Consider the following 25,424-nt stretch of genomic DNA (forward strand, 5'->3'; position numbering starts at 1 on the left):
TAAGCCAAATTAAATGTAACCCACAGCATCCCTGACCTCGCTCCACCGGTACTGACAAGAAATCAATCTCAGTCCTTCATGAGGCCCCCTCCACCCCTTCCCAGCCTGAGAAGACCCTGGGGATTTATGCTCAGCAGAGCATCCATGGAGAGCTCTCTTGACTTATGCCCACCATGGCCATTGTTGATGCAGTTATTGTCCAGGCATGCAAGTCCCTAAGAGCCTAGGCCAGTTTGGTAGGACTGGGGTCAGGGTCCAGCCATTGTAGAGGCATCTCTGAGCCATGTCAAAGGCAGAAGTTACCCATCTGTGTCACTTATAATCTCAGCACACACTCACCCACACACACATACCAGCCTTGGGCTGTTCTCTTTGCCCTTTTTACCATAATTTCTGCCTCCTCCTCCCTACCAGCAATGATTGGCCCTCTTCCTTTCTTTTATGAGGCTGCTCGCAGGAGGTGCTTCCTCCAAGCCTCTCTAAGACACTGGTTCTCACAGGTGAGCACCCACCAGAGAACCCCCCAGAAGGCTTATTGCCAATAGATTCTGGGGCCTGCTCCCGGAGGCCCTGGATTGGTGAGCTGTGGCTCGAGAACATGCATTTCAGACATTCCCATGTAACGCTGATGCTGTTCCTGCAGGGCCACACTGTGAGAACCACGGCATCAAGGGGAGCAACGAAAGTCCTAGCCCTGTCGAAATGGCAGGAAGCAGGGAAGAGAAGGGGAAAGGGAATTACAGAAAGGATAAAGCACACATATTTCCACCACATGTTGAATGATGAAATTATATAGCTCAGGGCTGGGAACATAGCTCAGCAGCACAAGTGCCTGCCTGGCAAATGCAAGGTCCTGAGTTCGATTCCCGGTACCAAAAAAAAAAAAAAGAACAAAAAACTATATAGCCCAAAATTGTGATTCTGATGCAGATTTGGGGGAGCTCATCCATTTGGTAAAGAAGATCCAGGGAAATCATGTCTTTCTTCTCTGGTAACCTCAGATCTGTCCTTGTACTCAACCACTCTTTAGCCTGGAGCAGAAGATTCCTGCTGTAGAATGCCCAGACTCTCAGCCACATCACAATTTTCAGAAAGTTGCTCCGCTCCCAAACAGACACTTATTTTTCACTCTGTTGCTTGGGCTTGTCATTGAGAAGCCTGGTATCATCTGCAGAATCTATTTGCAAGTAAAATATCGAAGTAAGGAAGAGAGGCCTAGAAAGGGCAGCTAGATGCAGCGAACTGTGTCCGACAAGGGGCCCAGCGGGAGATGGAAGCCCTCTGGCCAGCTTTTCACTGGGAGTGGTATCCCAGAATCTCTCCTGCCTTGAAAGAGTGGTAGTCAAAGTGAAGTCACAGTTACCCCTAGGGCTTTATCTTGCAGTGGCAGTCCTACAGACTTGCAATGGTCAGGCTAGGGCTGTTCTGTCTTCAAATATCACAAGTGCCATGGATTAGCCAAAAGTGCTCTTGGAGGAGCTACCGCACCTCTCTGAGCCAAAGTTTCCTTATTTATTGAAGGTAGATAATACTAGCAGCCACTTGCCAATGTCATTGCAAGGAGTGAATGGAATAATGTAGCTGGGGACGGTGGTGCACACCTGTAACCCCAGCACTCTGAGAGGCTGGGGCAGAATTATTGCAAGTCTGAGCCTAGCCTGGGGAACTCAGTGAAGTTCAAAAGTGGGTGGGGGAATGTAGCTTTAATCTCTAGGACCTCCCCCTTAGAAAAAGCGTTATGCATGTACATTGTTTGGAGCATATCTTGCTTATAGCAAGTGTGCAAATAAAGCTGAGTCTTCATCATTCGTTACTCCTACTCTGCTTTGACTATTGATACTCCTGTCTTAGTTTTCCTTTTGGACCATGAACTTGTTAAGTCAGGTCTGATTCCCTTTTGCATCATTCATTTAGTCACCAGCCATGTACTGAAGCCCTACTGTGTGCTAGTCCCTTGCTAGTGGCCCATCCCCCTGGTGCTGCCCACAGCATGTAAATGTTGATTACAGACATGTAAGAAGAGTTTCCCCAAAACTGTCATCAGTGCCATGACAGTGATAAGCACAGGGACATGAGAGCTCAGAGGAGGCCCCCAATCCAGCTAAGGGCAGAAATAATCCCAGAACCCTTCTTCAAGAAAGTCATTTCCAATGTAAGATCTGAGGTTCAGTAGAGGTAATCAGGAGAATTGTTCAAAAGGTTGTTGAAGGGGTAGAGAGACTGCAGCTGAGGCTACTGAACAGTGCTTCAGGCAAAGGGAGAAGCCTGTAGACAAAATGCTAGAGGAGATCAGAGGAGATCTGAAATTGTGCATTAGAGGAGAATGGATGGCAAACCTTTCAGAGTCTGAGTGCCCAAACTCCAACCCAAAACCCACCTATTTATCAAGAAGTGCTAATACTGCCAATAAACCTGAATACTGCAGTTTTAGTTTAGAAAAAACAACTGTTATCTGATGCTCAGCTGCTGGGGCGACTTGGCTGGCATGCCGGCAGGCCTGCTGCAGCACGTGTTCCGTGGGTTTGCTCCCACCGGGCTGTGTCCTAGAGGAATTTGCACTCTGTGCTAAGAGCAGTGCAAAGAGGTTTGCCCCTTTATTCTAACAGAAAGTGGGAGCCATTTAAGGTTTTCAGCTGAAATGAGATTTACTCTAATTTTCCTTATAGAAAGATGACACTGACCGCAACGTGGAGAATGGATTAGAGAGGGCAGAGTGGGATACATTTGGGAGGCTATAATAATCCAGATGGTTAAGGTATAGCATCAGTCTATGCAGAGAGAATGGAGGGAGAGAAATACAAGACAAAGTTTTGAGCAATATGCTGATTATGAGAAGAGAGGGCGCGCAGAATCCAGCACTATGGCCAGATTACTGGCTTCCCTAAGTGGGTGGGTCTGAGAAGGCAGACAGGCAGAAGGAAGAGAGATCAGAAGGAAGGACAATATTGACATGCTAGCATGAGCTGCTTGTGAGCTGCCTGCCCCAGAAGGAATGTCCAGAAGCAAGCTGGATGGATTGTCTGAGGCTTCAAGGAAAGAAAAATTTTCCTGAAATTCTTATTTATCAGAAAAGACCCTAAAATGATCAACACTGTGGTATTATGAGAAATGGCCAAAACAATGACAGTTTGACCCCAGCCAAAGATTGGTTGTTTCACATTATAATATGACGCAGAAATGAGATAAGCTTCAGGGGCTCTTAGGACACTGGGACAACTGAGAGGACATTTTTCCTTAAAATCACAGCAAAGACAATTCTCTCAGCCTCTTTGAAGACAGTTCAACTGCTCATTCATTCACCCGATTGAGAAGCCTTCACTGAGCACTTGGTATGTGCCAGGCCTGGAGGATACAGGACTAGAAAGTCCCAGCCCTGGTGTCTGCAGAGCTAATGGCACAGATGTGAGCCTATGGTTAAGATACCACATAGAGGCGGCAGGAGAGCTGGATACAGTAATCAGACGGCCCAAATGTTCTTCCATTTTCGAATGTGTAGTGCAGATACCTGTACGGTGGTTTTTATTTTTTGATGAATCATGGGCTAAACTCATAACTGCAAAGAGACAGAGTCTTCAACTGGGGTTGTACAGTTTTCACATTGTTCAGTGTCATTATAGTTCTAACACACGCCAAGTAAGGAAGGTCAGCCCCAGAGTCTGCTCACTTGATGCTGTGTTAGTGGAACTGAGCGCAATAAAAGATGGAAGAATTGAGTGGCTGGAGTATTGTGGCTAGGGGTTGTCCTGTTCTACCTGGGACAGAAGAGAATCTGGTGAAATCAGGAAAGGCTTGCACATGCCAAGGGAGTGGCAGGAAGTGTACAACAGTCAGATCCTGGAGACAGATAGAAGCAGGATTCCGATGCGGGACAGCTTGGAACATCATTCAGGGCCAACAAGGGAGTATGAGGAGGGTCACACATGCAGTGCCCAATGGGGCCAGGCAAGGAACGTCAGTGATTTACTGGGAAAAGGTCTTTTCCTAGAACATCAGACTTACAGTTGGAAAACTGCAAAAGTCCCGGGCACACCCCAAGGCTGGTGGCCCTGAAATGAAGCCAGGCCTTGATCCCTGGGAAGTGGGGGCCCTCCCAGCCCTCTAGGAAGTGGCTCTTGGTGTCACAGGAGGAGATGTAGCCTGGAGTTGCCAGGTCTTTCAAGTGTCTGCAAGGAATCAAATATCCAGAATGTTAGGCAATCTCTTCTGGTTTTTAAATGTCAACAACAGATTCAAATGTTTTAAAAATGGAGCTGGCCAAACAAAGCCCATCGCTGAACTGAGTCAGGCCTGTGGGCCACCCCTTTGGGGCTCTCTGGATCAAGCGATGTGAATGAAGCCTCCTATAGCCCACCGCATGCCTGCCCCGAAGCCTCTTAAATGCATGTTCAGGTGACTGTCATCACACAGAATGACTTCAGTGATCAATTGTTTGGTTTTTAATTTGATGTTCTCAACCAGATCTGTACGCCGAGCACGGAATGTAATACATCAAAGAAGGATGGATGATGTTGATAAAAACACCCATTCAATTTTTTTTTTTTGAGAGATGAAATTAGTACTCAATGGTTTGTTTTGCCCTAAACCTGGAAATCTAGAGGTTGAGGAAGATATAGAATATTTAATCTCAAATATCAGCCTTAGTTATCAGTACAGTACCATTTATTCTGGTTATCAGGACAAACTCCCTGGATAGGGGGTTTGGAGAAGAATGGTCAGGTTGAGGAAGAATAGCCACTTTGTTTGTGGGAACTTGGCGGGTCAGAGAAGCATTGTTTGGACGTAGTGCAGGCTGATATTGTCATTGTCACACTGTGGTGATACAGCTGTGATCTAGTCTCTGCTTTGCCACTTCCAAAAGCTGTGTGACTCCAGGGAAGCTACCTAACCTCTCTGGATGATGGCTTCCCCACCTGTGTTGCCAAAAGGCTGGCTTGCATGACTGCTTCCAGCGTGTACCCTCCCCAACTATGCTCTAATTCTGAGCTTCAATTTGATTAGACTTTTGTCAGGGCTTCTCCAGGCCTGCCAGGGTGAAAGAGTCAGTGGGAGATTTAAGGAACAAATCAGTCCAGACAACTGTGACATCTTTCTTCTTTCCTAGATGGATTTAGCAGATATGTGGCTTTAGTAAGTTGATCTGATATCTAGGCACCACCAGGCCAACTCTCTAGATGGCATTTTTCATTGTGTCGCTTGATTTTTCTTTGAGTGTGGTTCAGAGCACAGGGATGGGAGCTGGGTTCAGGAGGGGCCTGTGGCCAGGGAGCTTTTCTGCTCCAGCAAGGGGAGGGTGGGGCAGGTGGGGGAGAACCCGCAGTCTGCCCAGCTGCAGTATCACCTTTATTGATGATGGCGAGGCTAGAGGGAGTCTGCAGGCGTCTAACGCAGACTGCAGAGCACAGTGATTGGAAGGGGTTGCTCCCATTTCAAAGGACAGGGAAGTGGGACAAATTGGAATTTAAGAGGGGAGAGGTGAGCAGAGGGAAGGAAAGAAGAAAAATGTGAGTATGCTGTCACTTGGAAAATTGCAAACCAATGAATCAATGAAGTATCATTCTCAGAGCAGGGAGGAAGCTGCCAGAACAGGAGCTAGCGTGCCAGGGAGCATAGATCAGCTGGCAGAGCGGTGTCCTGGCCATGGGGTCAGCTGCACGTGCCCTTCTGCCACTCTCTTCCTTATGTGTAAATGCACGCACATGCACTGCACACACACACACACACACACACGCACACACAGCACATCAGAAGAAATTTTCTATCCAAAAGAGCTTTACAGGAGCTCATTAATGTGAACCCTTAAAGTCTGCTTTTCAATCAGTTATCTCTGAGTTCAGCTCCATAGAATTTTTTTTTCATCATTGGGATCAGCTTCATAAAAGCCAGACCATGATGATTCTGCCAATTTTTACTGTTAACAGATGAAACAGTACTCCTTTTATAGAGACGAAGAGCAAGGACTTTGAGTAACTTTCTTTAGTTCTCAAGACCTTGTCAGCAGAGCAGGCCCAAGGGCAACACAGTAGGCAGGTGCCTGTGTGGCATCCCATTACCTACAGATGGAACTTCAAAGCCCTGAGCCTGGCACTCAAGGCCCTGCCACAGCTGGCCCCTCCACATACCTCTCGTGATCTCCCCCTGGGGAATTCTGCTGTACTAAAGCACCTTGCTCATTTCCACCTCTTCCTCTGTCCTCATCCTGTTCCAACATCCGAAAGTGGGTCAGCAGTTTCTCAGCATATGTGCCATCACTCCCTGCCCTTACCTCTGGCAGACATCACTAATTGATCATCACACTCTTTCCTGCTGAGCTAAGACTTGGCCTTAGAATCATTTCTGACAAAGACTCTCCACATGGTCACTACCAATCAATTAAATTAATCAAAGCATAAAATGAAATATATTTTCTGTTTTAGATCCAAACTGTCCTTTCCCATTCTTAACTTCATCTCTCATTTTTACAGTTCCCTAAATCTACATGCTCTTTGAAATTTTCTCTGAACATCCCTAACCACAAATACTATTTCCACTTCTTAAAAGCATAAAGCACACATTACCTGTAACATTCATTTTGCCTTATTTTTTAGCATCATAACACATCTTTTTCTTCATAGATAGGAATTTGTCAATTTCAGTGCTAGTGATGCTTGGGGTAAGTCATCCTTTGTTGTGGGGGACATCCTATATATTATAAGATGTTTAACCGGCTTCCCTAGCCTTTATCCACTACACATTAGGAATAACCACCTCCTTCACTTATTCCTAGACTATTAAGTGCTCTTTGGTGGCCAAATTGCCCTTCACTGAGAATTACAGTGAAAGATTTCATAGACAGATAGATGAATAATAGATAGATGGATAGATAGATAGATAGATAGATAGATAGATAGATAGATCATACTTAGGTAACAGGTAGAGACAAATTAGATAGATAGATAATACATAGATTACAGATTGATAGATTAGATAGTTGATAGATGACAGATGCACATTAGATAGATCAATAGATATAGATGATGGCCAATAGATAAATAGATGATACGTAGGTGACAAATATAGATTAGATAGATAGATAGAATCTCCCTGTTAATCTGAGACTGACGGGGAGTGGACAATGATCCCGTGTGGCATAATTCTTTATATACAGTAGGTGCTAAGGAACTCTTTGCTAGTTAATTGGTTAATTGAGAATGAAGAACTGTGTGGGAAGGGGAAACCTTCCCCTCGTCTGAGTTAGGAACCGTGCCTTCAGTGCACCCTTGCTTCAGGTAAGCACGAGAGTGTTGAACGATAGAGTTTTCACTGGGGCACCTGTGCACGCAGGCCCAGAAAGCTGTCAGCAGACCTCGGTGCCTGTGTGTGCTGTGACCACCAGCACCAGGTCCCCTGCAGTAGGGACATCTATACCTACTTTGGGAGGTGGAGGAGGAACTAAAAGAGGCCTAGCTAGTAAATTTGGCTGAAGGTTTAAAATAAGACAAGAGAGACTTTCTCAGATGTTTTCACTCTTCACAGGGAAGTTGAAGAAACCCTCTTATCCACAGAGTAGTCTTCCTTCCTGAAACCCCCTCGCCTGCCTGTGTCTGTGAATGAGTCTATTCACCTGCCCATCTGCCTGCCCGTCCACCTCTTTCACCACAGAGGCTTTGCCAAGCAGAAAGAGTAGGGAGAGACTATACAACTCTTTATCCGCAATGCAGCTCCCAGTGTCCACAGGGAGCCTTAAATCATCCTCCACCAGTGAACCAAATGTAAACTCTTACTTGCCACAGCTGATCAGAAAACTATTCCCAGAGAATGAGAAAGGAAGCTGAGGCTGAATGCTGCGAGAAGTCTTTTTGAAGGATGAGTGCCAGGCTCTGTGGGGACCCTCTGTACATGCCTTCTGACTTCTTTCTCCCTATAGAGGCAGCATTGTTACCTCTATTTGCAAGGGGGAAGTGAGGTTCAAAGAGGCAAAGTGGCATCTCCATAGTTCCAGAGCATATCAAATAAAGCTGGGGTTTGATCCCAGGACATAGACTGTGTCCTATGCCTTCTAGCAAAGCTGCTTTGGTAGGAAACCAGATATATTTCCTAGTATGTGACATGGGTACTCCACAGAGTCATTCCTGACAATAGGATCCCTAACCACTGCAGAAAATAGAGGGAATATCTTTAGATGAACCTAACTAAGATTATGAGAGATTCATAGGCCATAGAGCATCGTCATTGGAAGGCTTGGTCCTGTATCCACCCTTATCACTGATCTGTCTATATCACCTGACTACCTCTATCCACCCATCCACCCATCCATCCATCCATCCTTCCATCCATCCATCCATCCACCTACCCATCCATCCACACATCCATCTCTCCACCTGTGTATCCTCCATCCATGCATCGATGCATTCATTTAGCCATCCTTTCCTCCTTCACCCATCTCTATAGATGCATGAAAAATGCCTAGGATAAAGTTCCCAAAATTTCCAATTTTGTTTGGCAGTGGGAGGGATGCTGAAATGAAATATTACATACTTTCACTGTGTTATACTTTGAAGTATTGCTTAATTTTAATTATAAAATGATTACTTGATATTTGTAAAGCAATAGTCTTTTTTTTTTTCTTCCTAAAGAAAACAAAAGCATTTTGGAGTCAAGCTGATCTAAGCAAATTATATAACCTCTCCACTCCTTGGTTTCATCTTTAAAATATAAATGATATTTCCAACATCTAGCAAATGTTGAGAAGATTAAAAGAAAGAAAGCACATGCAAGACCTGGTCCATAATAAGTACTCAATAACTGTTGGCTTTTATGACCATCCTTGTACTTTTGAGCAGTGCCTGAAACATAAATGCCTGATAATAGCTTTTCTTCCTTCTAGTTCTTCTCTTCTCTTGTTATGACCCTACAACTATAAAAACTCCTCATAGATGGAGGAAGGAGGACTTAGCACAGTATCTGACACACAGCCCTTCATCGGTAGCTGTTATTATTATGATTGACTCATAGTTCCTCCTGCCTGAGACTTAAAATCCTTTTGTGACACTTTTTTCTGTGGAAGGTGGACCCTGTGTTCAATTAGCCTATGTGCACATGTTTGCAGAAGATGTTGAGGAGCTACTGAGGATAGGCATCTGCTACTCCATACCATGGCAGTGCTCCTGGGAGCACGAGCTAAGGACTATTCCGTATTGTTCAGGGCTCAAAGCAGACTTCCCTGTACAGCCTTTCCTGAGACATTCAGCATGAAGCGTTCAAGTCCTTCACAGGTGTATGCAGTGAAAATAAATCCCTGTTTCTGAAACTGTTCTTTTTGCAATCAGAATTGTGATTCTCTCCACCCACCACAGACTGAGTTAGACACAGAAAAAAGATCTTTCAGTTAAGAATTGGATGAGGTCCTGAATATTAACCCTTTTTTCTCAGCAAGCTGGCTTCTCAGGTAGGTCCCCCAGACTCAAATGATTGGGGGCAGCCAGGAACAGGCTATTGTTCATTCAGCACTAGCCACCAGGGAGCTGAGCTGAGCCCGGTGAATCTGGACAAAGGGAATCAGAGTAAAACTAGAATTTGCATCCACCTCTGTGGAAGAAGAACCAGATATTGCTATAAAAGACTCATTTAGCAAGCAACACTTGCTGAGGAAGGATGACACCACCAGGAATGAGAAAGGGCCAACGCTGCAAACATAATTTGCACATTTCATGAACCTGTGACCCTGGGAACCATTTGAGCATAGTTCCTTGAATACGGGCTTATGTGTGGACACAAACTACTTCTTGAATGTGGGGCTCCTGCAGCACACAGCAGCCACAGTGATCTTAAAATTCCGGGTGATGGCTTCCTTTGTTCTTAGGAGAAAATCTAAACTGCACTCCTTGACTCACGGATCCACAGGATCTGGCCCCTGCCTGTCTGTCTGACCCCATCTTAGACCTCACTCTCCTTCATTCCTACCTTCCAGCCATGCAACCTTCTTGCAACTCCTCAGACACCCACAGCATGGCCTCACTCTGGGGTCTTTGCATCTGCTCTTCAACTGCCCCAGGATGTTCTTCGAGATTTTTGCATGAACAATTCTCATCACCCAGATTTTCAGTGCTTAGAGAGGTCACCACTACCCTATCTAAAACATGTTCCTTCCCATTCTATCTCCACCCATTGCTTTGTAATATTTCACTAGTAGCACAAGTCACTGTCTAACATTGCCTTATTTATGTGTTCTTTTATTCAAAGTTTGCCCCTTCTCCACGGCCCCTCCCTACCAGGATGTGAACTTTTTAAGAGCAAAGCTTTTGTTAACCCTGACATTGCTGTATCCCTAGGACTTAAAAAAGTGCCTGGCACACAGTAGGTACCCAATAAATATTTGTTGTATTAGGAATGTGTGAAAGAATAACCTCAATTGGGGGTTCCTAGAGCCCTCCTGGTGAGAGGAGAGGATTCCGTGAGATGGTGAGGGTCTGACCTTGCTTGGTGGTCTCACTCAGAGCAAACGTGCTTAGATTTCTGGCCTCTCCTAAGGCGAAGGTGGTCAACACTTGACCCTCACTGTTCAGAGTTTGTGCACAGGGGTCTTTGTAACATGCTTGTAGAGATGGGGAATACGATAATAAATTCAATCTCTCATCTAATATTTATTGAGCCCATTAAATATGAAAGTTCAATTCTAGATCCTGGAAATACAGCAATGAATAAATGGACAAAAATCGCTGCCAGGTGGAGCTGATCGTGTGCACATGACAGGTACAAAGAGTATGGGTTTTGGGGTCAGAAAGGCCCTGATTTTAGCTCCCATACTATCACAGACTGTGTCTGTCAAGGCAAGTTGCCTCGCCTCCACGCCTTCCATTTTCATCTGTAAAATAAGCATGAAACTGACCTCCGGGCACTGATGAAAGGATCAGGGAAGTGATGAAGGCAGAGTCTTGGGCACAAGGAAGGAATGAATGGGACTTGTTTCCCTTCCTCCTCCTCGCGGTTAAATATCCCCTTGTGTCCTTTGGAAGTTTTAAACTGAGCTCACACTGCCAAACCAGGAGCACAGGCTCCAGCCAGGGTGAGAGGTGTTAGTTTCCAAGGAAGAGTGTGTGACGAATCCAGGCTCCTCTTCCAGCCCAGATTCAAAGCGGCTTCATTCCACCTCCCCACCTGCTCCTCGTCAGTGAGGAGAGCTCTCTGAGGAGACACCAGGCCCACAGTTTCGACCCTGGTTTATGCTCTGGAGTTGATGCATCAATAATGTCCACATCGGCAGCCAGGCGTGCACACAGCTAACCCTCCTGGAGTTCCCTGGTTTCACAGAAGGAACATGCCAGAATGCATCCAGAGGACACAGCATCCAAGAGGCACCTTCCTGATTTCTTGTGATGTTGTGCCTTTGACATGGAGCAGATCACACAAACTTCCTGGATCTGTGCCCACTGAGCTGCTTCCCCAAGATGAAAAGTGACTTGGTTTACTCTGTGGCACAGCAGCATCCCCTGGGTAGCCAAAGAATGTCACAGCATACAAAGACGGTCACCACCTAATGCCAAGTAGCTGGGCAACTAAGTTTTCCCTGAAGACAGCTGTATTTTGTGCTTTTGAGCCATTTGGGCACCGTTGTTGTTTTCTACCTGCCAGCAAGTGTCCCCAAACAAAAGAAATCTCCTAGCACTCCTAGCACTCCAAGAGGCACACACTCGATTTACTAAACAGCTGGACCTGAGACATGCTGTTAGCCAGAGGCTTGTTCAGAGTCAAGGGCACATAGCTGCTCCATGCTGCGACTGGGAGCACTTGTGTCCACAGTGATGGGCAGACAGAATCATTTCCTCTGTTCAGGTCAGGAATTTTAACTAGTTACTCTGCACAGTTTCTCAGGACTACAGTCAGCACCAAGACAATAGTAGTAATAATAGCTGGTATTTATTGAAGACTTTCTACTTTCTAAAGTCTTGACACAAATTAATTTAATCCTTTATTCCTTATGAAGTGTGGAATATTTTTGTCCTCTTTGATAGGTGGGGCGACTGAGGTACAACACTGTCCTCAAGGTCACAAGGCTAGTAAAAGGCAGAACTGAAGTTTTAACTTGGGCTGCCTGTCTCTTAGGTCCCCGTTCCTATGCTCCACATCTTGACAGAAGCAGATGTAAACTCTTTGGAATATGACCTTCTCCATCTTACTCTGCCCACTGCTCTACCCCTGGCACCCAGCACAGCACCCAGAACTTGGTAGCTGCTGCAGGAGGATGTATACTTTAGCTACCCCTAAAGGTTGCTCCAAATTGTAACTCTGTGCTGTCTGACAAAGCTCTAAGATGAATGGGTTTTAGAGTCCTTGTTTTCCCTGACACGGTAGTCTCCCACTTCCAGTCCTGAATCCACCACACAGACAGCACTAGTTTCATCCCTGAATAAAATCTGTTACATAACTACCTGACAGACGGGGTGAATAGCGCAGCAACCCAAGGGTGGCATTTGGCTACTCTTAGTTTCCAAAGGATGGCTCACAGAAAGAACTTTTCATCTCCCCGTGAGCCTCCCTCGGCATGCAAACTTTCCTTCATCTCCTCTCCCTGGCACTTTCTATATTTTATTTTATTTTGGTCGTGCACATTATTTGAAGTTACTATAGCAACGTGTCATCAGCTGGTACGCATAGTAATGTTGGCATTTAGGTACTAAGCTCCCGAAGTTGGCTGTTTCCCTCCCTCTGCGATCTCATCACTCCCACTAACCCCAGGTGCGAGGGGGTGCCTCTGCCGCAACCAGGCCCTCTCCCCTATTTTGTTGCTACTCCAAGGCAGGAGAAACTGATAGCCGCTTTCTTGCCTCACTAGGCACTACGGAACTCCTTTGTGTGTGTGTGTGTATGTGTATGTGTGTGTGTGTGTGTAGGTGTGTTTGTATTAGAGGTTGTTAAATAGATATATTTAACTTGAGTGTTATGTACCAAAACTATTGGCATTATCAATGTGATGATGGTGATTTTTTAATGCAAAGAAGAGAGTGCAACGATTTGAGGAAGGCCACTTCCAGATTAAAATCATCTAGTATCCCAGATAATTAATTTTTCTCACACAATACTATTTCTCCCTCTCTCTCTCTCTGTCTCTCTCTCTCTCTCTCTCTCTCCTCCCCCTCTCTCTGTATCTTGCCATCACAGAGTGGAGAGACCCTGACTGTTTTCCCTTGGAATTTCACCTCTCTTACAAGTGTGCAAGACCTGGCTGTGTGCTGCTGGGCTGAATTAATTAAAACAATTGATCGTCTCGGATCACTGAAGAGAGTTCTATATAGCAAATAAGCCCTACCACTCATTGTGTTAAGTAGCCCCTCATCAGCCAAGTGCCTGTGATGATTGTACTTATTTTTACACATTTGACCTAGTTTCCAACCGTGTCTCCTCATGCTGTGATTCATTAGCCACACGTTAAACCACCCTGATAGGAGCGAGGTGATTCTGCCTGGTTTGCGCCAGAGTCTCGGATTCAGTATCTCTCTGGAATTTAATATGCAAGTCCCACTGGTATTCTGTTTTAAGAAGCAATTTCCTATCCAGACACCTGGCATACTGCTTGGGTATGGATGAGTGGCTGCCTCATGCCTTGGTAGTAAATATATGTCGATTACAGGATTTCTGCCAGGGATAGGAAGAGGGGGATTCTCATTAGTCTGAACTACAAGGCATCCGCTACCCCTTAGCTCCCCCATGCAGTATTTGGGCTTTTCCAGATTACCGGTGAAGCTAGAGTTTGGGCTTCTAAGTGATAAAGTTTGAGCAATGTCAATGTTAGGGCTATTTTGGTTGCAAATCCGACAAATGCAGTCTGATTACCACCCCCACCCCCACCCCCAATTCGTTCTAAAAAAATAAGACATGGAGGTTGTGGAAGTATGGTCTCAAACTTGCAAATAGGGAGAGGGGCAAGATGCACTGGCAATTTTGAGGATACTATTGGAAAAGAGACGCATGTTGAAGAAGTATACTGATATTCCATCGTTCTATCATTGTATGACAAGGTATTTTTTAAATTCAAATGGTAGAGAAGAGCATTTTCTGAACACGAAGCTGCTACAGTGTCTCACTCCATTTCAGGTATCAGTTGTTCATCTGTGTGACTTCTGAAGGGTCTGATATGAAAGTGGGCTAGACACTCTAGTAGAAAAACAGGATGCTCCCAGTTGGAAGTAAACCATTGCCATTTTGCTTTAACAACCAAATGCAGGTAACTTGTCCAAACTTCAGTCACACTGCACTACAAATCCTACTGAAAGGCACCCAGCTGGGTTTTTCTATGTGGCAGTTAGAACAAAGAAATTAACAAGCTGGTAAAAGTAATTTGGGTTGATAGCTGAACTCCAACACACCGACCAACTCGTAATAAAATGATAATGATTTGTTTCATAAAATGGTCACTCTCTCTAACGGGGATGAGAATCCCCCTGGTTTCTTTTTTTCCTTCCTTTCCTTTGAAATCTAAGCATAGAAGTTTCCCTAAACTGGGCTTTAGAGAATGGAGCCTTTTAAAGGTAATTCCTGGCAACCTGACCCCTAAGGTTTACATTTTCTGTTTTTACCCCTTCAAATTCAAATCAAGCCACTGGAAATAACAAGCATTTCGTATCTATGCATTTGGGGCAGCCTGCAGTTCTGACAATGGTGGATTTCCCCCACACACCACCACACACACCCACACACGCTCATAATCCTGGAACTCATTTAAGCCAAAGCTTTAAAAGTAAACTATTATCCAAGAGACAACAGCATTCTCTCTTAGAAGATCATCGATCACAAAAAATAAACCCTTTCCCACATCTCTTACCTTGAAGCAGTGCAATTACCTGCAGAGGCTGTCCCCGTCCTTGCACAACGAGCCTGGCTTTGAGCAGCAGCAGAATAACTCCAAGAGAAGGGAGAAAAAGTCCTTTATATTGTAATTTTCACTGTTTATATGCAAGAAGTGTAGTGGGTCTGCTCACGTAGGAATAAATAAAAAGCCGAACAAACTGCACAGCAGCTACCATGTGAAAAGAAAAGACCTCTAGTGGCCACAGTCTGAATTCTTTAAGGGAGGGAGAGAGAAGAGATGGAGGGAATAGAGGAAACACAGGCTTCAGTGCGTGTAAACACACACACACACACACACACTCACAACCAACACACCACTACACCTGTATACCCTTCAAACCCTTGGATTTCTTCTTTCTTTTTTTTCATGCATCTGCCCGGAGGTATAAACAGAAGTTTGTTTTGTGATTTAAGTGAGACCTGATTAGGTTAGCAGCCATGGGGATGTTTCCGTCTGGGTTGAAAGGGGTGAAGACTTTCACAAACACTGCCACCCCTTGAAGGCTGGAGCAGAGAGGCTTTTACTTGAGCCATCAAGAAGGTACAACCCACAGTGTCATAGGCCAGTGCTCCGGAGAGCTCCAGTTCTGTGCTTTGCCAGACTTGCATCTTTTCTAAACAGTGCACGTGTGGTAGTCACAGGCCAGCGGGGCCGGCTTCCTGTGTGTATGTGCCCTGCTTCATTATACAGAGTCCCTTGCTTTAAAAGACCACATGGCTGTTTGGAAATTCTCAAATGTTTGAAGCAAAGGCCCTACACTTTCATTTTCTTCTGGGTCCCACAACCTACATAGCTAGTCCTGAGTACTGTCCCTAACTTCCTAATTGAAACAAGCTGCATCCATGTTTTTGCAAGCTACTTTGGTGAATAAGAGCTTGAGAAACATTGGGTTACACAAAGGCTTCCTGGGGAGGAATGCAGAGGGGCTTCCTGGGGTCACTGGGATATTTTTCCACCACTGATACAAAATTGTGAACCCGTAATCTGTGGGTATATGCAGATATCTATGCATTAATATTTGTTATTTTTAATTAAGGAGAATACTTTATAAACAAAGGCAGCAGTTTGTTAAACCAATCCCATTGTTTTGTTGTTTAAACATAATATTTCCAAACCTAACTTTAACTGCGATGGCTCCTGGAGATGCCTGCATCATTCCAGCCAGGCCTTCTCTTGCAAGTCTATTCTGGGTGGGTCACACCCAGGAGGTCCCGGGTAGACCTTCTTCTTGCCAAGTCCCAGGTAGATCACTTCTCCCCAGTGAGATCTTGCATGAGGCAGCTGAGAGTGGTTTCTCACCCCTTTTGGATCAGTGGCCATTGTTTCCCGTACAAATTCCAGAATAGACTTCTCTTCATGCCGCTTTAGGTGCTAGTGTGAGCAGAAAACACACCTGAAGAACATACCTTCCCATCTGGGAGGGAGAAAGCATAGGAGGCTGGCTGTGCATTCTGCTGCCTGAAAGGTGTGGTTCTTAGCCCTCCTCTCCCAGGGACCTTCCAGACCCATCTCTCCCCAGATCTCTGCCATAATTTCCTTCTTGTCTGAATCCTCGAGGCTTTTGGTCTGCTTCCCAGATCCAGCATCTTGTACTTTCTTCTTCATGGACATTAATCATGTTTCCCCAACTATATCATAAACTCACCAAGTGCAGCACCATCTCTTCTCATTTTTTAAAATGCTCAGTAGACCTAACATGTGGCTCTCCTTGGATCCTAGGCTCTCTCACTGGCTGACTCAGGGTGATCCAATAACAGGTCCTTCTGCAGAGAACATTTTGTGCTCCAATGTGCTATAGGGGTATCTGATCCTTCTGGCAATTTCTCTGGGGGAAGATAGGGACTGTCCAATGGATTATTGTCTCATACTATAGATGAGGCAATTGGGATTTATATATCAGAAAATGAAACAATCTCCAACACCATTACATAAGCTGGATTTCCTGACACCCATGCAGTGGTCTTTGCCCAGTGCACAAGCAGCAGGAGAGATGACGGATCACATGTTACTTTTGAGATTGGCACCCTGGTTGCAATCCCAGGCACATAATAAGTGTTCAGTGAATGCTTTTTTGGTAAATAGGTGATAAGGAGACATTTTCTCATAGGGAAGTTTTACATACTGTTCTGGAAAGGAGAGTTACTCCATTGCTAGATGGGCTCTTTCAGATTTATCTGGGGTGGTTGGGTGCTTTCCAGTTTGAAATCAAAGAAGTGGAAAAGATCAATCCCATGGTTCCTTTCCCAATAGTTCATGGTGTTTTGTTTTTTTTTTTTCTTTATCTCTTACAGAGTCATTTTGTGGCATGTATGACAGCTATCTTAGACCAGATGGGTGACCAACACTATTCCTTCTATATTGAGACCTTCCAGACCAGCTCAGACCTTGTGGTGAGTCTATAGGATGCTGGGGGTGACAGGGAATGGGAGGCGAGTGTGACATATCATACTTTTGGTTCTCATGAGTTTAGGGACAAGAGGATCTCCCCACACATCTCGAGTGTGTGTGTGTGTGTTCAAGGTATAAACATGCATGTCTGATTTTCTGTTTCTAATATGTCTCACCTTTGGAGCATGTCTTCAGTTCATGTCAGAATCAAGACCTGACTATCTACCACGTTACCTAGACATGCTTTCACAAATATTTATTGATAAATCATGGATACTTTGGGACTTAACAGCATGAGTGTTGGTGTCCCATGGCCTTAGATTTTTTTTTATTTGATGGAATAAAGGTAAAGCAAAATTTCATAGCAACATAATAGGAGAACAACAATAGTTAACACATTATATGTTGTTATCTTTAAAGTAGGTGCTCAGGGTACAAGATAAGAGTATAAAAATTTCTCCAATTGATGTTAGCGCAAACCTTCATTTTTAATGAACTAAGAGACACTGACAGCATAACTGACTTGCATTTTTTCCCTTTTCCCTACTGTCCTTTCCCCTTTCACCCATCCTAGTTCCTTTTTCCTTTGTAACAATTTCTTCCCATTTCACAGTATCTATTGTACATTTTAGAACCTATTTACTCTTTCAATTTCTCACACCAAGGAGACAGTATGATGTTTACACATGAGTCTGATTTATTTCACTTACGAGTATAGTCTCTAGTTGCATCCATTTATCTTTAAAAGTCTCAAGTTTATCCTTTTCTATGGCTGAATAGTATCCCACTGCATAAAAATACTGCATCTTTTGATCCATTCCTTAGTCGATGGGCATTTGGGTAGTTTCCAAGATTTATCTATTACAAATTGTGCTGCTGTAAACATGGGTACACATATATCACTGTGGTATGATATTTTAAATTCTCCTGGGAAGATACCCAGAAGGGGAATAACTGGGTCAAATGGGACCTCTAATCCTAGTTTTTTGAGGAATCTCCACACTGATTTCCACAGTGGTTGTACTAGTATACACTCCCACCAACAGTGGAGAAGGGTTCCTTTTTCCCTACAGCCTTTTTAGCATTTGTTATTGGTTGATTTCTTGATGATAGCCATTCTTTCTGGGGTGAGATGGAATCTCAGTGTTGTTTTATTTTGCATCTCTCGAATGACCACTGATACCGAACACTTTTTAATGTATTTATTTGCCACTCATATTTCTTCATCTGAGAAGTGTGTATTCATCTCAGATGATCATGTTTGGATTGGCTTTTTAAATTTGGGGGTGTCTGGGTTTTTAAAATTTTTATATATTCTAGATAGAAGTCCTTTGTCTGAGGGACAATTGGCTAAACTTTTTCCAACTCTGTGGGTTATCTTTTCACTTTGTTGGTGATTTATTTTGCTGTGCAAAAGCTTTTAAATAAGATGAGATCCCAGTTGATTCTTTGAAGTATTTCTTACACAGTTTGGGTTTTGTTCATGAACTCTACTTACCCCTATGTCTTCAAGATTTTGACCCACTTTCTCTTCCAATAGATTTAGGGTTTCTACATGGCCTTAGATTTGGATCCTATATTTCTCACTGGTTAGCTGTGTGACTATAGGTCAGCTACACTTCACTGAGCCTCGGTTTCCTGTCTATAAAGTGGGGATAATATTATTTATGTCAAAGTATTGTGAAGGAGTTACATGAGAACATAGTAGAGGCTCAGTAACAGGAAAGTATAACAGTGTTACCTTATGATAAGAAATGCAGAGAGGAAATTGGCCACCGAGTCCTCTCCTTCTCATCTCTCAGGACTTCTTTGCAGGACTCTCTGCCTGTGGCATGTGGCCTTTGGCTCGTACCTTTGCAGCAAATGAATTTATCAACGTACAGACCAGCCGATGCTCTCACTATCCTGGGGGTATAGCAGAGCACTCTTTGTTCTCAGTGTGGTCACCTTTGTCACTGTCACCTTAATGCAGACAGACTCAGAAGTCCTGCTATGGGGAACTCACACTTAGTTCTCTTTGGAGCCACCAGGACTCTAGCAGTCAACAACCTCAGAGAGTGGCCCAACATGGGGAATAATCAGGCAGCCACTGCCCTACCCTTTCATCCACCTGCCAACAAGTCATCCTCCCCAAAGGCTTGGGACTTTTTTCCTGCATATGCAAAAAATAAAAATGAATTTAAAAATTGAAGGAAGCCAAATAACCTGTCTCTTCCCTCATATTTTTGTGTCCTGCAACATGGAAATAGATACCTCATTTTTTATTTTTTATGGAAAGAAAATTTTCTTGGTAAGGGAGGTGGAAAGAGGACCCTTGTTTATTATTATTATCAGCCTCACAACAGTATGACACAGGGGTTAGGACTCACATTTTAAAGTCTACAATCTGTTTGCTCAAGAGACAATAGCTAATGTGGGCAGAGGCTGGATCTGAACCTTGGTTCTTACTCTTGTACCATGCTGTACCCTCATTGAGAAGCTGCATTGACCGTCTACAAGGCTAAAGCCTGCTTCATCCCCATAGCAAGGGGATGTGCCTGTCATGAGACCCAAACTTCCCCAAGTGATATCAAGGTTAGATAATAATACCCACCACCATCCTCATCCAGCATTAATGAGATTTGTAAGGCTCTGGGCCCCATGTTAAGCATCTAACAGGCAGGATGCACTTAATCTGCATGGTGAGCCCTGGAGTTAGGTGTTACCCCCATTCTCCTGATGTGGAAGCTGGGACTTAGATCACTGAGATAACTTGCCCTCAAAACAAAGATTGCTGAGAAATAATCAACGTCATTTCCAGAATTTTGTATTTTGGCATAAAGCAGTGATCTTCAAATTATGTCCTTAACCTCACTATCTTCTACCATACACACACACACACACACACACACACACACACACACACACACACACTGGAGTTTATCTACTCTTATCTATTTCACATATTGGGTGTCAAGTGAGATTTCAGTTGAACAAAGAAATCTGCAGTTAAAATTATTTGAAAACCACTGCTCAAGAAAAGAATTCTGAGTAGATTCCCATCTAGCTTTTAGGCATTACCTAAAGCATCCAGGTGATACAGCTTTATTACCTCCAGCTTAAGAGGGCTGGTGATTCTGGTCTTTGCTTTCCAATTTATCTTGAATTTGTTTTCTGCAGAGATGGAGAACAAGTTCAGCCCACTGCACAATCTGATAGAGTGCATTAAAGTCCACTTTGAACCCCCTCAAAGGAAGGGAATGGAGTCCTTGTCACTGTGTTTCCTTTAAACCGCTCATGTGCATGAGTGTGACAGTAGAATTAGCTCTGTTTACAGCACTGCTAATTAGATGTTCATTTAAATAATAGTTTGCTTGCTCAATGACCTGAGATGCTTTCATATAATGTAGATTATTTCCATCTTAAATACATATTTGGGAAAATGATTATAAAATTGCCACATCAACGAATACATTTGCTTTTTTACTCTCAAAGACAGAATTAATAGTGCTTTATTTTCCGAATGTCTTCTCATTCCATATTCATGTTCCACTTATTTGTGAAGCAGTCTCTCGGTTGCTAACTTTTAAGCCTGCATTTACAGTCCACTGCAATGAGTGTCACTGCATTGCTTAAGGAAAAGCTGTGCTCCTTCCCTTTCTAAAAATTAATACAAACAAATTTAGAGAACCAGCAGGGTCTGGGTACTCACTGACAGTTTCTGAAGAACAGGATGACAAGTAGGTTTTTGTGTTATTATTCCAGGACTTCTTGATGGAGACCTTCATCATGTTCAAGGACCTCATTGGGAAAAATGTGTATCCTGGAGACTGGATGGCCATGAGTATGGTTCAGAACAGGTGAGCTGCTACCTGCTTCCAAAAAGCCACCATGCCCCTGCCCCACACTAATGATAAAGATCACCGGGAGGGATAAGGTACCCTAATGCGAAGAAATTAAGGCATTCACAGATCCTTTCTTTCTGCATTTAAACCCAAGAAAGAACACCTCACCAGTCTCAAAGCTACTCAAAATGTCCTTCCAACCTTCTGCTTCTTCGTATCCCAGTCACAGCCATATATTTCACCTGTGAAGCCTTCCCTAGACTCTCAAGACAGGAAAAAGTAGGAAAGCCATTTTAAAACTATATTATTTTAAAATTTATTAAGATAATAAAATACATCGTGTGACATATGGTAAAGTAACTTTAGAAAGTATTGCATTAAATACTTCGAACAGGCTTCTGTGCTACTGAACTTCTCAGAGCTTTTACTGCACTAGTGTGATTTTTTTTCTAAGAGCAAGATTTAGGATATAGCATTTTGCTGGTTAATTTACCTTTGGAGCCATTTGCTGTGCAATTGGTGTGTCTCTGTATGTGTATATAATGCCTATTAGCATCTTATAGAGCATCAGTGTAACCCAAGTATAGCTCAGATCCCACATGGCCCTGCACAACATGAGATAAAAATAATTATAGATATTTTCAGTCTTTACTTGCTAGGTCTTCAGTATCATTTCACCAAGATGAAATCCAAGCCATAACACTCAGCAATATTTCTGGGTATTCTCATCCTCTATTCCTCTGCCTCCCAATATTTTTCACATTTTGTGATTTCCTCTGGTTTCCCTCAGAACCTTATTCCCACCTCGCATCCATGAATTCATTTCAACAGGGCCTTCTTGACTCTTTCGTTTCTTTTCCCCTGCATTAGTTACCTTTGCATGGCTGGGACAAAGTACCTGGCATATCCATGTTAAAGGGGGACAGATTTATTTGGATTCATCATTATAGAGGTTTCAGTCCAGGTTAATGGTTGCAAGGCAGAAATATCATGGTGGCGGGGCCTACGAGGGGAATGCTGCCCACATGGCAGCCAGAGCAGAGAGACAGGAAAGAGCCAGGGTGAAAGATACACTGTCCAAAGGCTCAACTCCTAAGGACAATTCATCTATGACCCCATCAATGAATTAATCCACTGATGAGCAGAGCAACCCCATGCATGATCCAATCACCTTCCAAAACCCCACCTCTGAGACTTTTGGTGGATATTTTAGATATAAACTATCGCACCCCTTTTCTTCAGCTTTTTACTTTTATTTTAGTTCCCATCCATAGCAAACCCTTTATCTCATACTGGCTTCTTGTTTTATCTCCCTCCATCTAGTGCCTTTGTTCTTTATCATAAAAGTCAAACATTGTCTGGCAAAGACAGAAATGTCCCCAGAGGGTAGAAGAAGTCAAACTGGCAAACATAGAATTCTCTTTAGTGGAAGAGAAAGAAGAAAGACCATGAACATTGAAATATTGATGATTTTGTCATCAGATACATCTAAGAGTTTCTCTTTCATGTGTGCCTAAGAGCTGACTCCAGCCCCAGTAGGCCTCCATCCTTGACCTTGAGTCCTCTGAAAAGCTGCTCTTCCACTCCCTGAATGCCTAAGAACCTCACCGTGTCACTTGCAGACACCTTGTCCTGGTACTCTTGGGTCAGCTTTAGGAGCTGGTGCAGGTGTTTGTCAAGGTGGAAGGAAGTACGTGTGCCTCTCTGGCTGCGGTGGAAAGAGGAAGATCAAAGCCCCACAGCACAGTCACCTTGCCTGAGTCTCCTCGTTCATATCATGTGGGTGAAGGCTGACTTCTTCAGTGACCAAAGTGCTGGAACGAACGAGACCCAGGCCACAGGGATAGGTCCTGTCTCTGTGCAGTGCTGAGGTCTGCACCAGGTTCCAGGCCGTGAGACCTGTACAGTTGTACACAATCCATGTCCTAAAGGCCCTATGCTAATTCTAACACTTGCGTATCATCTTCTAGTTCTTAATTTTTGAACAAGTGGACTTACATTGTCACTTTGCATTGAGGCCCACAGTTATGCAGCTAGTCGTATCTATGTCAGTGATCAGTGATCTCTGGACTGAGGTTGCAGCTGCTTTTTATACTGCATGTGGGCCCCTTCTCTGTTTGCCTGATAAAGTCTTGGAGTTTTGCCCAATTATGTGAAGCACCCAGAAGACGTGGGGAGTGATCATTTCATTCACCTACTACATCTCAGATATACTCAGCTTCACCCTGTTGCCTACTTTTCCGTACTTGTATGACTTTGCATAAGCTATGGCTCTGTCTAGGCATCCCTCTATTCCTCTTGACTAGACGTCACATGGAAACATCCTGCAAATTCTTGACCATATAATCCCTACTTGGTGGCCCCTTGTTGGATCCCCTCATGGTTGGAGAACTTGTTCCCTCCTCTGTGTTCACGTCATCACCCTATTAGTGCTCCACTCCACTGCCTATAATTGTTTTGTTGTATGACTGTTTTCCCCACTAGAGAATGAGTTTCTTAAGGGCAAGTACTTCCTCCAGCTTATCGCTGTATTTCCAGCTTCTGACACAGAACTTAACATTCATAAAAAGCAACAGTGAACTTTGTGTATCCAAAGGGCACTTATTGATTAGGATTTTTAAATAATTCAAACTTGCTTAAGGTAAAAGAAAATGTATTTCTTCAGATAACTGAAATCACTCCAAAGTATGGCTTCAAGCATGGATGTATCTAGGAGCTAAAATAGTGATGCAAGGAATCTGTACCTCTGTCTCTGCTTTTCCTCTCTCTTGGCTTCATTTGCAAGCAGATGCTATCTTTTGAGTGGAGAAAATGAGCTCTAGAAGGTGCAAATAAATGTCTTGTTGGGTTTATTTCCCAAATAGAACAAACCGTCTTTTGGAAAATCTGCCCAACAGTAGGTACCACACAAGTCCCCAGCCTAATCTTCAAAAGTCGAGTCTGGGCTACGTGCCTGTTCATAAACCTCTGTAGTCAGAAGAATGTCACCTTTGGATCTCATGACCTGTCTGCGGAACTGAGGGTGGTATGACCAGTTCTATCCAAACTTCAAAGACTGGCAGCAAAGGGGAAGCAGGGGACATAGTTCTCTAGAGGTAAACCTAGGAGTTAGTACCTGAAAAAGGAAGAGATGATGGACAACAAATGTACAAGTGTCTACCACTGATATGGCTGGAGCCCTCTAAGGCAAGCTTCCCCTGCTGAGCCGCCTACATAGCTGTGTTGGGAGAAACACATGCTGAGCTACGTGAGAGTCTTTGTGAGAATCCACTCAGGAGATCTCAGTCCTTTTTAGGACAGGGCTGCTGAGATGATGCAATGACCCTTAATTCTCCAAACCTAGAAAATTAGAATTTAATTTTCTCAGGGATCTAAGATGGTAGAATTATTGCCCTTAATAGAATATTTATCTCTCTTAAGTATCAGCCAGGTATTTTTGTTTACTTTTCAATTTAATTTTAAGGTAGACTTAGGATCACAGCCTGGGCTTCAGACTATTGAGTTCTGTGACCTTCCTTTCCTGGGGGAGTCATTTAACCTGTGGGAGTGTCAGTTTCCTGATCTAAAAAAAAAATGAAGATAGTGATAACTTCCTAGTATAGATCTCTTTTTTTTCCCTTTTGTGTGGGGATAGAATTGAGTAACTTTTTAGTATAGCACCAGAGTCTGAGAAGACTTCAGCAGTGGTGTCAACATCCCTGAGGGATCAGCAAACTTAGTCTTGGATTAGAGAAGCATATGCTAATGTGAACACAAAAAAGGTGATGATTTGTGTTCCTTATGGGCACATAACTCTGTACGTTCCATTCATCTTCTGGCCCCAAGAATCCTTTACATTTATGGAGCCCTGAAAATTATCTCACTGTGTTTGCATTTTATGTGCTATTATAACAGTTAACATTTCTTAATCACCCAGATCCATCACTCTTGTAAATGTTTTACATGTATTCACTCATTTAATCCTCACAATAAGTTTACTATGATGTTGCACTAACATAATCTACATTTGATACAGGAAGCAGAGACAGAATTAGGTGGGTGACTTCTGAATGTTGCATCACTGGTATGAAACAAAGAAACCATTGGCTCCTGGCCCAAGATCTTAAGCTGTGCTGCTTCCCACCGGAAATACATTGTAGATTTGTACATTGGCAAGATACACAAGCTAGGTCATACAGCTAGGGAAGGGGGATTTCAACATCATTTGAAAAACAGAACACGTACCATGATTTAGCCTACTCTGGCATTGCCCAGGACACCAATCTCTCTTCACCAAAGATATGTAACTATTCGTGTGGGCAAGGCAAGCTTCATTTCTCAGTTAGTCTGGACGTTCCAACTGACTTTCTTTCCTCTTTCTTTGTTCCTCTCTTCTTCCTTTCCTCCTTTCC

General features: G+C 43.7%; 1 protein-coding gene across 2 annotated transcripts in view; it reads left to right on the plus strand.

The window, feature by feature from the left end:
* Dock2 (dedicator of cytokinesis 2) overlaps nucleotides 1-25,424 on the plus strand; it is a 429,458-nt gene that overhangs the window by 311,189 nt on the left and 92,845 nt on the right. For both annotated transcript variants that reach the window (XM_005376310.2, XM_013509168.1), the window contains 2 exons: nucleotides 17,113-17,211; nucleotides 20,954-21,048. In XM_005376310.2, the coding sequence (XP_005376367.1) occupies nucleotides 17,113-17,211; nucleotides 20,954-21,048 (194 nt within the window). The remainder of the gene's footprint in view (nucleotides 1-17,112; nucleotides 17,212-20,953; nucleotides 21,049-25,424) is intronic.

The sequence above is a fragment of the Chinchilla lanigera genome, unplaced genomic scaffold (assembly GCF_000276665.1).
Source record: "Chinchilla lanigera isolate Chin_1 unplaced genomic scaffold, ChiLan1.0 scaffold00007, whole genome shotgun sequence".
Taxonomy (NCBI): Eukaryota; Metazoa; Chordata; class Mammalia; order Rodentia; family Chinchillidae; genus Chinchilla; species Chinchilla lanigera.